Source organism: Mastomys coucha, unplaced genomic scaffold (genome assembly GCF_008632895.1).
Source record: "Mastomys coucha isolate ucsf_1 unplaced genomic scaffold, UCSF_Mcou_1 pScaffold23, whole genome shotgun sequence".
Lineage (NCBI taxonomy): Eukaryota > Metazoa > Chordata > Mammalia > Rodentia > Muridae > Mastomys > Mastomys coucha.
In genome coordinates, this window is record NW_022196906.1 from 94,111,975 (window position 1) to 94,128,646 (window position 16,672).

A 16,672-nucleotide genomic window follows, 5' to 3' on the forward strand; every position below is an offset into this window, starting at 1 on the left:
GAAGAAGAAAAGTGTGACCAACAGAAGACTCAATACTTTAGTTTCTCATTCACACACACAAAGTACTAGATGGCAAACAAAAAATTTTTAGATAATACAGTTTACCTAACCATAGCACACCACTTCAGTAACGTTTCCCAGTTAAAAAAAACTAAAAGATAAGAAGGGGCCAGGGAACTCAGCACAGAACACCTGCTTTTCATGTGCAAATCCTTGGGTTTAATATGCAATATAGTGTCCAAAAAAATGTGTTTTGTTTTGAGTAAATCTGATCAGATATTAGATCAGGATGATGGAAAGTTGAAAACTTTAAATTACTGCCATGCAGAATTAGTGATGTTTAGAGAGGAAAAAGAAAAAAAATTCACATCTGATTGTCTACTATATTCCCCAAACTTGGCCATGACTTATTTCACAGTGACATAAATATGGCATGATCTATAGAACATACTTTGGTCAAAAAACATTAGGAACATTCATTTCATTTCAAGAGCCAACTGCCCAAACTGCTTCGTTCTCTTGAATAGCCAAGTGGAAGGGGATACACGGGGTCGGGGGACTCTCCCTAAATTCTTAAATTTTTGTTTAAATAGTTATAAATTATGTTTTCTAACCTATTATCTGGTCTCTTTTGGATATAATGAATGGGTTTTAAAAATTAAGGCACAAACAACATACTTGATATTTACAATGGCTTGCGACAGATACAATATCTGAAAATAATTTCTTATTTTCTGTTTATTATTGCTATTTAGTCACAGAAAAGATTAACACTTTACAAGAAATGTCTTTTATCATATGCCATATAGATATAATTTTATGTGAAGAGGAACTATGGATGGAGAACAGGATATCTTTACAAGGAAATAAAGAAACAGCAATAAAAGAATTCTTCCATATAAAGATTTTGAACCAAATTATTTGTTTCAGAATACAAAACCTTAATTGTTGGAAGGAAAGAGAAAAACAGCAAAAAAAAAAAGTAAGACAGAAGACCAAGAATAAAGAACTCTTCTATACAGATGCACTGCATATGTAGTATATATGTATGGGCTGAGTTATAACAAAATACTCATGTTTATAGTCAATTGTCATATAGTTAGAAACAGCACTTTCCAAGCAAGTACAATTGGTCCAGCACTTTCTCAGTCTCCAGTTACATGACGAGTTAAAGCTGTGTAGCAGTCACTGCTGATGAGCACTATCAAGACAAATGCTTGACGAGATATAATTTTTCTCCTTGTTCACTTGTAAAGATCGGTGCCTTTTTGTAATGTTCTACAAGTTCCTCCATGGTGCTGAATTTCCGCTGCCCAATGCAGTAGACAGTCTCTTTCAGCTGGACTTTAAAATGCTTGTTTTTCCCTTGTGCTTTTAATGATACTGAGAAATCATTTGGCTAAAAGAGAAAGGAGGAGGGGGAAGTAAACATTTTGAAAGCCATGTATCAGAGTGTAAAATGAAAAAATAACTGCTTAAATCTGAACATTTACTAATAAGTATATGACACTGTGCTAAATTACTGACATAATTTCCTTTATCCTTCAAAATAAACCCTTTTTATATAAATGAGAAAAATGAGGTTCAGAGAGCATGCCTAGAATCCATTACCTGGTAACAGGATGCTAGCATCTCCTAACAGCTATCTACAATACTCAGAGTAGTAAACACAGAAAGTAGTTTTCAGAGGCACGAGAGAAAACGTTAGAAAATTTCAGACTTCTACTCCATCCCCTCTCAGTTCAGAGTGAACAGTAACTGACTTACATAATACTCTCAAATTTTCAAAAATAATGGACAAATAAGAATTCAACTGCTGGGCAGTGGTGGCGCACGCCTTTAATCCCAGCACTTGGGAGGCAGAGGCAGGTGGATTTCTGAGTTTGAGGCCAGCCTGGTTTACAGAGTGAGTTCCAGGACAGCCAGGGCTACACAGAGAAACCCTGTCTCGAAAAACCAAAAAAATAAAAAAAAGAATTCAACTAAACTTTAAAAAAGGTAACACACACAACCTACAAGGACCAAAAGATAAATGTAACAAGGAACAGAGGAAAGAGGGCCAGGCCAGCCTACAGAAGGCTTCCTTACGGTTCACCTATGATTGCTGCTTTGCAAGAATAGACTCCACGTGAACTGTTTTGTTTTCTGGGTTTTTTTAAAGAATTATTTATTTACTTTATGTATATGAGTGCACTGTAGCTGTCTTCAGACACACCAGAAGAGGGCATTGAATCCCATTACAGATGGTTGTGGTTGCTGGGAACTGAACTCACGACCTCTGGAAGAGCAGTCAATGCTCTTAATTGCTGAGCTATCTTACCAGCCCATGAACTGTTACACCTTTATTTACGTGTGTGAGTGTTTCACCTGCATGTATGTTTCTACATCACAGTGTCTGTGGAGGCCAGGATGGGGTACTGGATCCCCTAGAACTGGAGTTACAAATGGTTTGAGTTGCCATATGGGTACTGGAAATCAAAACTGGGTTCTCTGAAAAAGTAAAAAATCCAGTGCTCCTAATCACTGAGCCATCTCTCCAATGTGGTTTTTCAATTTTAAAGGGAAACATGAAACCCACATTTTTAAAAGATATTTTTATTACTTTATAAATTTTGTATATGTTTGTATGTGGGCATATACACTAGTGCAGGATGTTCAAAGGGCCATCAGATCCCCCTGAGAGCTGCAGCTACAGGTGGCTGCAAGCTACCTGACACAGTGCTGGGTTCTAAACTTGAGTCCTTTGGAAAAACAGTAACCACTTTTCATTGTTGAGCTATCTCTTCAGCCCCAAAGCCTGGATTTTTATAAATCCTTCACTATTTAAATATTGGCAACGATTAGAAAATTTTTTAATTATGTAGGCTAAACAAAAGTACACATTCAAGATCTCTGGCTGAAAAATAACACTACTGAAGTAACCAGACGTTTTAGCTAGTATTTAACTCTACCCACAAGAGAACCAGCATCCTGCATTTAACTTTCCTTTTTCCTTAATTAGGTGGTGGCAGCTGCAGCTGTCCTTTGGAACCTAGTATTTCTGAACAATGTCAAGTCAAGAATAGTGACTTTTAAAACATATGCTCTGCACATCAGGATTTTAACAAGAAAATAGACTTCACTATCTTGTCTGTTAGCAACCCTCTGTCTCCTGAGAAGTTAAAAGCCAGATTTCTCCCAATTTTCATCAGGAAGTTCAATTACCTTAGTCTCATACACACACCACTTTCTTTCATTCAACCTTCTGTACAATGCTTTCACAAAAAGCCAGTATTAACCATGAATTGATAAGTAGAAAAGTAGTGATATCATTTATCAGGAAAAAAAATTTTAAGAAAAATAACTGTCAAATTTTAACACACAAAGGAACACTTTTAAGAGATGTCATTAGTGATGTTGTTTTTTAATTTGTATGGCTTTACTATCTAGCTGGTACTGCAACATAATTTAACTTTTATTACAAATATATTTTAAATGGTGCTAAGGAGGTTGTTGAGGTGAATAAGAAACTATTTTAAGTCAGGTATGGTATATCTGTGAGTTCAAGGCACCCTGGTCTACCTACACAGTGAATTTCAGGGCAGCTAGGTTTACATATTGAGTCATTGTCTTATTTAAAAATAGAGAGAGATTTTAATCAAACAACTAATTTATAAAGAAACAATTTTTTATAGTTAAGAGATTTCCTGCAAGAACTACAATGACTGCTTTCTTATTTCTTACCTCTAGTAGCAGTTAATTTGCATTATCCTACTCTCCAGGAAGAAACCAATGCCTCAGTCTGCCCATTTTTTTCTTCTTCTTTTTTAAGTTTAATGGGACAGAAATATTCCAGAAATGCAAATTTAATACAACTGAAGAAAGTCTATTAATACAACATATTCACTACTCAGTTATCTTATTCCAAACAGATACCCTGGAAAGAACAATATGATCACATTCCTCCTGGCTACACATTAGTTAGGTGTAAGGAAGCCAGCCATTCAACCTTATTTATTAATGCATGGAGCTCTATTTTCATTTTCCTTTGAAAATCAACTTACCGAAGATTCACTGTCACGAATGAGGAAGTCTCCTTCATGCCCTCTTTCATTTAATGCCATTTCTGCCTGGTGCCTGGTGACTTTGCCGTAATACCAAGGATTGCCAGCAAACTTCCCGGTGAGTGATGGCCTAATGTAATCACATTGTGGAGGCGATGGTTCCAAACCTGAGGTTAATGGATTATTCTGCATAATGGTAACATAGTTTTTTGGTACCAGACCAACCATGCCATTGATTTTCCTGCATTTCCACCACTCTGGGTCATTTTCCGGCTTTTCAATAACATCCATTACATCACCTTTCTCAAAATTGAGTTCTTCATCATTGGATGAGCTAAACGGGTAAAGAGCCTGTACAACATGCAATACTTGACCCGTATTTAGGTTATTGACAACTGCTGCTAATTTCTCTGAAAGAGAACCTACATGATCACCCAAAGGACTGTCACCTTCTTCAGTTACATAGTTTGAAGGAAACCATCCAATTTGTCCGTTGTAGCTGCCACGCCACCATCCATCACTGCATTTCTCCATGACAATCACCTTGGTCCCTTTTATCAATGACAATTCATCCTCTCTCTCAGCCATGTAGTTAAATTTCACAAAAGCAGGCATGTTAAGGTCATAGAGACGTTCTCCTGGATCAACAAAGCTATCATCAGCAGGAGACGCAGTATCTGGAACACTGGGTTTTCTTTTCACTTTTCCAATGCCTGTTTAAATAAAGAGGAGACCATAAGACTATAGCTTCAACTTGACACACTTACCTCAACCAAGTCTCTAAATGTTGCAAACAGACTATGGCATGATGGAATCATCTTTTGGGAGATGAAATACAAGTTGTTCTTCCATAACCAAGTCAAATAAACTATTAAGTTTATCTTCTTTCCTCCTGCCAAAGTCAAGAAACAACTGCATAATAATAAAGTTGCCACGTTGAATTTTCTCTTAGGTGTTAATATAGTTAAGTGCTTCACATTTGACATTTTAGTTTATTAACCTAGATTTTGTAACTAGCTGCATAAAAATGAAAAAACTACTTAAATTAGTACCTGATACACATATAAAGTTATATCTGGATAATCTCATTTACTAATTTCGTAGTTTCCAGAGTCATCACTGTACAGACAGTTTATTTTAAAATATGGTATTACTTACTCATTTGTCTCCCTTCATCCCAATTCACATACAACCTCCTGAAGGTCAAGTATTTTTCATTTTGCTCACAGATAAAATCCCTGGGAGCTTGAAGGACACTTAGTACATAGAAAATATTTAATGGGTTTTTATCAAAAGAACTGAGAAAATCATCAGAAATGTATAATTCAAGTGCAACCAAGCATTTTCAGGGCTGCTCATTTCTCAGTGTATTATCTGATATTTTGCTTTTTTACTTTTGAAAAACTGGAACTTTGTATACTATTCAAATTTTTTCTATAGTCTTAAAAAAAATGCCACCATACTACTCTGAGTCTTTGTTTAGGCAAGGCCCCAAACTCTGCTCCTTCAGGGCTCTTAATAACCAGCTTGTCTCTCATGAGACTCCATACTGTCCTTGTTTTCGTTGTCTTAGGCTCATCAATTATCTTAAAAAGCTCACAAATCTCTTCAATACTAAAGTCATTTACTTTCCTAATCTTTTAGTAAGTTTTAAACTTCCTTAAGTATGTATTTACTCAGCCTAGCACAACTTCTAGCCTAGAACACAACTTCTGAGAGCTTGTTCTTTCCTACTGTATGAGTTTCAGAGACTTGAGCTCAAGCTATCTTATAAAATTCCATCATTCTTCTATAAGTAACTTTCTACTTCTTGTAGAAATGGTTTCTTTTCAACTTCTTCAACTTTTGCTTGTATTTCCCCTTTTTAACAAAAAGGGGGGATGTTTATTATCTATTTTGGAGGGTCAGTGTTACACACATAACAAGATCCATGTGAGGAGTTCTGAGGGAAATCTCTCTCCTATGTGAATGCAGAGGATCAAACATAGGTCACCAGGCTCAGCAGCAAATGCCTTTACACAGAGCATCTCATCAACCCCATACTCAGAACCTTTCACTCTCTCTACCATGATATATTAAAACTACTCGATTGTAATTATAACTGGAATTTTGTGCAAGAGGCCTGATTTAGATGTAGAATGCAACAAATTATGTTGGGCCAAGAGCCCTAGATATCAAACAGGAGAGTGATGATGGAAAGCAAACAGGAAAGACTCTCAAATAGCTTGGCAGTGTCTGGAAGACAGACAGCAGCATCTCAGCCCAGGAAGCGACACAAGCTTGAAATCAAAAGCTAAAGAAACACCTGGGGTGAGAGAGAGGCGGGGCGGAATACACGATGAAGCCATTCTAGTTGAAGTGAAGCTTTCGTGGTCATTATTCCAGTGTTGATCTGCAACAGAGCCTCTTTATTGCCTGAAACTCTGGTTCTCAAGAAATTACTTCTGCTGAGGAGGGGTAAGGCTTACTAAGTGGCGCTGACTGATTTCACTGCTCTTAGAAGAGCTGGCTGCAGGGTTAGGACAATGGCTAAGGGCTTTTTCAGTAAAAGCTAACTCCCCAAGAACTTTTGAGTTCTTATCTCTGTGGCTTACACCTTAAAGGGAACAGGACTGATTCAGTATCTATCACAAGTTTTTCAGACAGACAATCCTTGATTAACATGCTTCAATGCAGAGTTGAACAGAAGTAAGACCCATAGTAAAAGTGGTAAATATAAAATGAAGTTTTATCTTTCTTTTAATTACCTTGTAGGCACAAGGAGCTAACACATTTTTAGCAAAAGCAGTATCACAGTTACTTTTCTATTACTGTGATAAGACACCATGACCAAGTCAGCTTACAGAAGAGTTAGGCTTACAGTTTCAAAGGGTTAGAGTCCATGACCACCCTGGCAGGGCAGGGGGCAGCACAGAAGCAGGCAGGAAGCAAGTAGAGCCCTGGAACAATAGCTGAGCGCTAACATACAACCATAAGGTAGAGTGCTGAAGTGTGTTTCTGAAACCTCAAAGCCTTCCACCAATTTCCTTTGTTCATATATGATTTAAAAATACATAAATTATATCTTCAGCCTAAGTAAATAGGCAGTATACAAAGAGGTAACATAATGATATAAAGGAGCAGTTATTTATACCATTCAAACCATGTTGGGATTAACTTAAATTTGTTAAAATAAAATGTCAATTGTAATTTCCAGGGTAGTTTCCAAGGAAAACCTAGAAACTACAAAAGGAAACAGATAAGAAAACAGCACATCATAAGGAATCAAATACAAAGGAAGCAGTAATAGAGGAATTAAGATGGGAGCATAAAGGAAGAAAGCAAACTAAGTCTTTCCTCATCAGTGACAGTAAAATCAATTTCCCATCCTACCCCAAGGACATTTCAGCACTTCTTGTTAAAACATCCCCGGATCTTGTACTTTTGCAAGTAACTACATAATAGTTTTTTTTTTCTTAAGTTTTTTGTTTTATTTTGTTGTTTGTTTTATTTTTTTTTCTGTTTGTAAAAACATAGTTTTATTTCATAAGCATTGGGGGAGGGGTGAAAAAACACTGTATCCTATCCTGTTGCTCCATGCAAACAGCTCTTAAATGAGATTCTTCAAATTTTATGTTTTTTTCCATTCTGGCTCATTCTTTGACTCTTCATCATCAGATTCCACCTGGACAAACAGGGTTTTTGGCTGAGTTTTGGAATATGCTAGTGTTTTTTTTTTCTGAGTTTTTTGTTTTATTTTGTTTTAAAACCAAAATAAGGCATATCTTTCAATAAGGAGTGTTCGTGGTTGACTAATTTTTTTTTTTTTTGGAGACAAGGTTTCTCTGTTTAGCCCTGGCTATCCTGGAACTCACTATAGACCAGGCTGGCCTCGAACTCAGAAATCCGCCTGCCTCTGCCTCCCAAGCGCTGGGATTAAAGGCGTGTGCCACCACTGTCCAGCATGTGTTTCACTAATTTTTTGCATGTATTATTCCACTGAAAGCTGTATATGGAGCAGACAGACATACAGAGTAAACAGTACAGTGAAATAAAAATTTTTAAATTTTTAACTGAAAATAAAGAATAGCTTCCAAATAACTTTTAATCCTAAAGAAAATGCCTATAACTAGTTATGGATATTCCAATTATATATGCATTCTGATTACATATAACCAGAAAATAAAGAATAAGGAATTTCTGGAAAAAACACAACAACTAATATCTGAAGTGAGAATACATTAAGAACAATCTGCATTAATCTTAGAGACTAAAAATATTTAAAGGAAGAAATGTAAGGGCATGGTACATAGTTTCTATACACTAGAAGCCCTCCAAATCTCTGTGTGCATGTCTTCAACAACATGTCTCCTTCTCTCTGGCACACTGCTGCTATAACATATCATAGCCAGAACAAATTTCTTATAACCACTAGAATACTCCCATCTTACTCTTCAAAACTTGGCACATATATGTATTTACTCACTGAAGATTTCCCTCTCCCCGAAAGAGTTTGTGTTTCTCCTTTTGCTATTACAGCTTTTTTATTTTCACCCTAATGCTAAATACTGTGTGCTACTATTTGCTTCCTTAAGACCAAGCATCACGCTTTTCCCCATTCTCTCTCTATCCCTAGTGCCTCACCTATATTAAGTGTTCCATTAATCTTTCTCAGAAAAAAAGAACAAATGTAGGCAAATGGCTCTGTGAGTAAAAGAAGTTCCCATCAATCCTAATGACCCTGTGTTTGATCCCACATGACGGAACGGAAAAACAAACACCCACAAGTTGTCTTCTAACCTACATATCCGTGTTGTGACATGCATGTGAACAAATAAGTGCTCATGTGCACACGCATTGTGTGCACATACAATAAATAATTGTAACAATTTTTTGTAAACAAATGTGTGTGTAACTGGTAGGCTGTATTCTCCTGCTTTACAACTTTCTACTACCAGAAAATAGACATTACAATCTGCTATCAACAAAGGTTGATACAAAAATATTTTACAAAATCATTTTTAAGTAATAATGATTAGATCCTTTCTTTTAGATCTGCTTCAGAATCAATATTTCTATTTTTTTCCAAAATTCCTCCTATCTTTCTTTGTTCAGGCTGCTTATTACAATACGTAAGCCACGTAGCTTGCAGTTAACCAAAATTTCTAGAAGCTGGAAGCCCAAGTTAAAGACTACATTTGGTGAGGCTTTATTTCTCTCTTTTTTTTTTTTTTCTTTTTTGATTTTCGAAGACAAATCAAAAAAATTCTCTGTGGCTGTCCTGGAACTCGCTCTGTAGACCAGACTGGCCTGGAACTCAGAAATCCGCCTGCCTCTGCCTCCCAAGTGCTGGGATTAAAGGCGTGCGCCACCACCCGGCGAGGCTTTATTTCTTATAGTCCATTACTCAGATGGTATAAGAGATGAATAACCAAGCTTGCGACTGTTTTTACACAATGGCACTAATCTAATCCATGAAGGCTTTGCCTTAAAAAGCTAGTCACTGCCTAAAGATCCTCTACCTCTTAATACCATTCCATTGATGGTTAGGTTTCAACCTATAAACTCTGGGAGCCACAGCTGATGCATGGTAGCTCATATGTACAGTCTCAGTTATTAAGGAAGATTGAATGAACCAAGGAATCCAAAGATAACTTTGGCAACATAGTGAGATCCTGCTTGTTTTAAAAACAAATAAACAAATATCCCACTACATTCATAGCACATCTTGATCTAGCATTTAGTTCTCCACAATCATCCTAACTTCAATTAGTCTTTTTTTCTCCCCCAAATTACTTTATTCCATTGATAGTCTTGTTCTGATCATAACTCTTCAAGGGTCTACTATGGAAACTTAAAAGACTTAAATTTATATTTTCCCCTTGTCATCTTATTTAATTTAATTGAGTTATTTAATTTTTAAACTTCAGTACCTTTATGAAATGTTGATATGTAAATACCTATATTACAAAGTTTTGTAAAGAGTTTTTTTTTAAATGTATATATTAGTGCTTAGGGTAATATATAGCACATAGTAGGAACTCAATAGATAGCTGTTGTCAGTTTTTCTGGTATTTTTCAGAATTATATAAACCTTTATTATCATGACACAGTTGGACTGACCTGGCCAGGTTCGAGAGGGAAATAGTCACATATAAACACTGAGGAGGGAGATAATTCTAAAGCAGTCATATTTTTGTTATAGTTGTTACCTTTTAAAAAAGTTTGTATAGCTTTTGTTTTTCATTTCTATTTGGTCTTCTCTAGAAATTTTATGTGTTTGTGTGTGGTGGGTTATGGGGTTGACACAGGGTCTCAGTGTGTAGCTCTGACTGTTCTAGAACTCTTTTGTAGACCAGGCTGGCCTCAAACTCAGAAATCTGCCTGCCTCTGCCTCCCAGGTTCTGGGATTAAAAGGTTTGCACCACCTTATCTGGCTGAAGATTATTTATTTAATGTCTATGTGGTTTTTTTGTCTACATGTATGCCTGCAAACCACAAGGAGACAACGGATCCAATGGGACTAGTTATAAAAGGTTGTGAGCCACCATGTGGGTGCTAAGAATGAAATCCAGGACCTCTGGAAGAGCAGTCAATGGTCTCATCCACTGAGCCATCTCTCTAAGCCCCTATAGCAATGTTTTTACCAAGAACAATGTATTATAACTTCCTCAAAAGCTTCTAAGGACCAACTTAATATGGTGGTAAACTCCTTTAATTTCAGTACTCCACAGGCAGAAGCAGGCAGATTTCTGAATTTGAGGTCAACCTGGTCTACAAAGTGAAACCTTAAAGAAAAAGAATTTCTAACTCAATCTCTATCTGATAGTGTTATTCTTTCTCAAGCAAATCTTTGTACCAGTAACTCTTACTTATATAAACTGCTTTCAAATCCCTAATAAACTTAATGTCAGAGTCTGAAAGCATCAGATACCAAGTGGACAAACTGCCATGTTTAGCTGTGCAGAATCTAAGAAATCTGCCGCAGGCCCTCACCTAGGTAAGTAACTCTAAGACTTGAATCAACACCACCATGGATTTTTGCACCTATATAACCACAGCAGCTCTTACTAATTTTTTCTTTGTGTCAGCCATTCCCAGGCTGATTTTTATCAATCTTTTCAATTTTTTTAATTAGGTTTGGTTCCAGTACCAGCTTTCTTTCATATAACTAGTAAGTAAATGCTCAATAGAATGGGCTTAGAGAGTGTACTGCTGCTTCTAATTCCTCCCTGAATTATTGTCTCACTCTGCTCTTCTGTGCTCACTTCTTTAAAACCTGTTTCTCCCTTGTGGACTTCCCCCGATTCCCATGACACACACAAGACCATTATTTGTATGCCAAGACTGTAAGACTTGTAGAGCTTGAAGGTACTTTCCAGGATCATCTAGTCTTGCCCAACTGTTGATTTTTCCCAAACAGGAAATAAAAAAAAGTTTAGCTATGTATTAAGACTACAAGGCTAATACACAGTTTATCTGAGAGTAGAACTAATTTATAAATACAAAATATACTATTTTACTCATTATAGACTATTTTGTACTTCATGTATTCATCTGTCTACATGAAATAAATCACAGATTATAATTGTTTTATCTAAGATGACAAATATTGTAATTTTTGTTTTCAAAGTATCCTAACTATCAAATGAAGAACATATAACTCCGTTTTCTCTATTTTTTCAAGTCCGTTAGAAACAGTCTGTCTCTACTCTGACAAGGTTCCTAGCAAAATAAACATTGGTATTAAAGGGATTGAGAAAAGGAATATTTTGCTTACAAAACTAAAATCTTAGCCCTTGGACTACAGATACGATTAAGTGTTAAATTCCTAGGAGCCAATAAGAGAACAACTTTGTCACTCTATTTATAAGTTGATATACTGAGTCACTGTCCAATAACATATGCTTTATTTGCATGTCATCTTATAATATCATTTCTGGATTATTAATAATTACCGCTCATGCCAAGCATGGTGGTGCATGCCTTTAATCCCAGTACTTGGGAGGCAGAGACAGACAGATCTCTGTGAGTTAGAAGCCAGTGAGTTCTAGGACATCCAGGGCCACACTGAGTAACCCTCTCTAAGAAAAAAAACCAAAAAACAAAAAAACAAAAAAAAAACACTTATGACCATACCTAGATAGAAACCTACCTACATTATTAACAAACAATTACTATCATCTAACTCCCTACCAGATTCTGCAATAGTATTTCATACAAATTTTTAAAAAGTGATTTTATTACATTATTTGTTTATTTACTTTGGTATGTGTATATGTGTGTTATGTGCACATGAATATGTTGAAGTAAGAGAACAATTTGTAGGAATCAGTTCTTTCCTTCTACAGTGTAGTTCTAGGGATCATATGGGTTGTCAGGCTTGATGACAAGTGCTGAGCAATCTTGCCAAACCATTGAGCTGATTTTTATACAGCTTGCATTAGATTCTCTATAAAAATGTATTCATAAATTAATGAATAAAGAGCTGAGGGGAAGCCTCAGTTGATAACTGCTTGGCCTACAAGTACAAGAATGTCATTTTTCACCCAGAACCCAGGTAAAAAATGCCAAGTGTGTTAACTCGATTTTATAATCCCTGGGCTGAGGAAGCAGAGACAGAAATTGCTGGGGCATGCTGGCAGCCCAATTATGAGCTCCAGACTCATAGTGAGACTCAAGTGAGAGAACTTGTCTCCCTAGAAAGAGATGGGAGGTGCTCCTAAAGATGGCACCTGAGGTTCACTTTTTGTCTCTATAACATGTACCCACATGCACATAGGCATGTACACACACATACACACAAATGTGTAAAAGAAAATTAGCTTTAAAACTGGAATCTCAAAGATCTAAAAATGTATTTGTTCTCTAAAAAGTAAATAGGAGTTAGAAGGGAGATTGCAGGAATCAGTCAGCCATCAAAGCTAACAAGGAAACAAAAGCCCACGCATTACAAAGACCACATTCTCTTCCAACACTGTTTAGTGAACTCATTTGCTTTGCCCTCGGAATCTCTCCTTAGATCAACGCTTCCCTAGGCTTCTGGAATATAAGAGACTTCTAGAATAATTTCTTTCTTCACTTTTGTGAAGACACTTAGCAAATATTCAAAGAGATACAATCAAGCGCACAATTATCATAACCAGGCTACCAGCAGAGATAAGTCAGCATAGTATTTTACTTGTAAATCAATACTTTCAGTTTACTAGAGCTCTTATTATGTTATCTTGACATTATTCCACCAAAGCTTAAGTAAAATCTATAAACAAAACAACAACAAAAAGACCAAACCAGAATAAAAGAAACAAAAAGACCTCATCAAGTTACTTCAAAGGTCGAGAGCAAACCAATCTGTTCCCAACTGACTTCAAACGCCTGTGCGTGTTGAGTTACTGAACTATAACTTTCTACTTCACATCCATATCATGTATATCCTCTCCCTATTTGCTAAGCATTCGCAATGAAACACTTTTAAAGAATTTACCAGCTCAAACTAATAGCAGTGAAAATATCACCAGCTATTTACCTTATATTTCACAAACAGCATAAAGTCCCAGCTTACATAAACCCACTGAGTTCTTCCCATAAAGTTTCCCTCTTAATTCACAAAGAAAATAAGATCCAATTCAAAATTTGTAACAAGAAAACTATGGACTTGATAAACAAAATAACTTACTGAAAAAATCTTTAAAGATGTTTAACCAATCCATTTTGAATAAAAATTCTGTGTTCTCTTTTCAAAGTTTGTTGACACAGCTCCGGGATAATTTTCAGTGAGCTTCCTGGTCTGTTCTGTAACACTGAAACTTCCCACACCCAATCCATGTGACCTGGCCCACACCCAAGCAATAGAAAAGTTTTCAAAACTGAGGCTTCTCTTTTTCCAATCCTGTTTTCCCTTAAGCCATAAAATAAGCAGCAAAAACATGAGCTGGAGTTCACTCACTGTAACAGAGACTGTTAAAGCTAGTACACTTCTAAGAGTTAAAGATGAATACATACAGTGTTCCTTTTCCTTGACTTCCAAAGTCTCTACTAGCACAGCCATTGTGAAACAAATTCATTAAATTATATGAGATTTAAGGTATCAAAATGGGGTGCAGAAATTCTGGGAAAAGGGGAGGTCAAATATTTGATACAAAAACCTAGATTCATATCATTTAGATGTGACCACTAACTTAGTACAGTATTTCCAAACTCTGGGGACAAGAGACAACTATAACTGTAATATTCTAAGTACAGTTAACTGATGTTTCCCAAAATTAAGAGATAAGAAGTTAACTGGTCTATCAAATGCCATGTTAACTGCAGATATTAAAATACATTGAGTACACCAGAAATGTCAGTGTAGAGACTGAAAATCCAATACTTCAGGCAAGTTCTTTGTACTATATTTTAGCTTTTGCAGCTTAGAGGAGTTTAAAAGAAGAAACATTTACCTTATATTGCCAATAATTATTAAAATAGACTATTAATTGGGCATTAAAATTTTTAAATACTATTTAATAATAATTTGTCAGTCATGCTACATTTAGACCCAAACTATCCGCAAACAACGTTTCCCTCCTTTTTTTTACAAACAGGCAAAGAATTATTAAGCAATCGCACGTCTGTCTCCTTGAACACCACAATTAACTTTCTGTCCCTCCCAATTCCTTCCTGTCCATTAAGGAAAGTTAAATTAAGAAAAGGGAGGAGGTCAGTTTTCATCCTACATACTTCCTGCCTTCAGTTTAACCAAGGCCAGAGTGAAGTAGTTTCCCCCATCTCTGGCCTTAATAAAGGACAACAAAAATCTGAACCAAACATACAGAGTCAGAGAAAGAAAGATGTCAACAAAATAGGAAAGTGACCAGTCCTATAGATGCTGTATAGATAGATATACAGCAACAACCCACTGGTGTACAACTCTTTTCAGCTAGAATAAAATAAAATGATTTGCTTTTTAGGTGAGATTCATTAACATGTCAAAAAGTCCAGTAATGTGCCATGTAACAGAAGTTACCAGGATGCCAAGGAACCAATTCTGAATCTCAAGCATTTTTCCACTTCTCAATTAGTGGCAAATTTTCTGCATATCAAAACTCTACAGGAGTTGTTGTAAGAAGGTTGGGCTGAAGAGATGCTTAGCAGTTAAGAGCATTGACTGCTCTTCCAGAGGTCCTGAGTTCAATTCTCAGCAACCACAAGGTGGCTCACAACCATCTGTAATGGGATGATGCCCTCTCTGGTGTGTCTGATGAGAGCAACAATGTACTCATACACACTAGAAGAAGGTCAGGGTTAGTTCTGCTCATTAGTACCATTTGAATGTAGGCCTAGACTTATACAAACAGCTAACATGATCTTCACTAGCCTTAAACAGCTGTTAGTAATTCAACTTACATTGCCTAGATAAAACAACTTTGCACACTGCTATATGGATTGTGTTCAAAGAACTGTTGCTTTTCCTTCGATATGAAACAACTTACCTAAGGTGTCCTTCAGGTTTTTAACAATAGATGCTTTCCGAGCACTGTTTTTTCTTTCCACATAGTTAGAAGGGACAAAACCTGTTTTATTCATGGAATTTCGAACTCGCCACCAAGACTTAGAGTCATCCAGGAGCCATAATCTCTCATTCTTCTTGATATCCAGCTCTTGTTCCTGCTGTGCCACATAATCAAATTTGGCCACCACCACCACTTCTTCAGCCATCTTTCAGCAGCGTCAGCACTGTAACACACAGAACATGTTTTAAATGTTGCTGAAGTGTAATTGTCTACATTCTTGTCCAAAAAGACATGCTTAAACATTTAAGAGGCCAGGAATTATGAATCACACCAGCAAACCTAACACTCAAAAGGCTGAGGCAAGAGGACTTTCCTAAGTCTGAGGCCAGCCTTGGCTACATACTAAGTTTGAAGCTAGAATGAGCTGGAGAGTAAGACCCAGTCTCAAAACTAATATACAAAAGAGCAAACGGCCAGGGCTGTATGTACGTCAGCAGTAGAGTATACGCCTAGCATAAGCACAGCTTTGAGCTCAATTCCTAATACTATAAAAAGAAAAAAATCTAAGAATATCAAAGACTTAAAAATGATATGAAAAATGCTAACAAGCAAGTACTAATTTTTAAAAAGCACTTGTCCCTATTTAGTATTATATAAACTAACTTACATTTAAAACCACCATTAGCAATGAAATTCACTATACAAACAACTGAACATTCTTAAAGTGAATAAAATCAAACTTGTATATGACAAATAATATAGATGCTTTTTGAACACTTTTTCCTTCCCATTAGAAACAAACAAGCAAGCAAGCAGAAAAGGAGACAAAGAAAAGCAAAAGAAACATGTAGACAGGGAGATACACATGCAGAAATAAGTCCATATTATTCAATAAATGAAACACTTGATACCTTTAAAGGAAAAATTATTATGTGATACCAGACTATCAAACACTGAGAGTAATCCAAAAAATTGATGAATCTGTAGTTTCCTATATCAACTTTGTAGGCTATTCCTCTGAAGCATCTAGGAAGTTACTATTGATATTGACCACTGATATTGCCGTTAGATGTGATATTGACCACTGATATTGCCGTTAGATGTGATATTGACCACTGATGTTGCCGTTAGATGTGATATTGACCACTGATGTTGCCG

The 16,672-nt window shown here is 36.3% G+C and overlaps 1 protein-coding gene across 3 annotated transcripts in view; it reads right to left on the minus strand.

Annotated features, from left to right (window-relative positions):
- Nucleotides 1–470: 470 nt before the first annotated feature.
- Nck1 (NCK adaptor protein 1) overlaps nt 471–16,672 on the minus strand; it is a 54,745-nt gene continuing 38,543 nt past the window's right edge. For 2 of the 3 annotated variants that reach the window (XM_031343221.1, XM_031343222.1), the window contains exons 2-4: nt 15,494–15,737; nt 4,044–4,756; nt 471–1,399 (exon numbers count right to left, since the gene is read on the minus strand). In XM_031343221.1, coding sequence (XP_031199081.1) covers nt 1,205–1,399; nt 4,044–4,756; nt 15,494–15,719 — 1,134 coding nt within the window. In that variant the 5' untranslated portion in view covers nt 15,720–15,737 and the 3' untranslated portion in view covers nt 471–1,204. Of the gene's footprint in view, nt 1,400–4,043; nt 4,757–13,698; nt 14,020–15,493; nt 15,738–16,672 lie in introns of those variants that run through there. The other variant, XM_031343223.1, reaches the window with a different exon arrangement.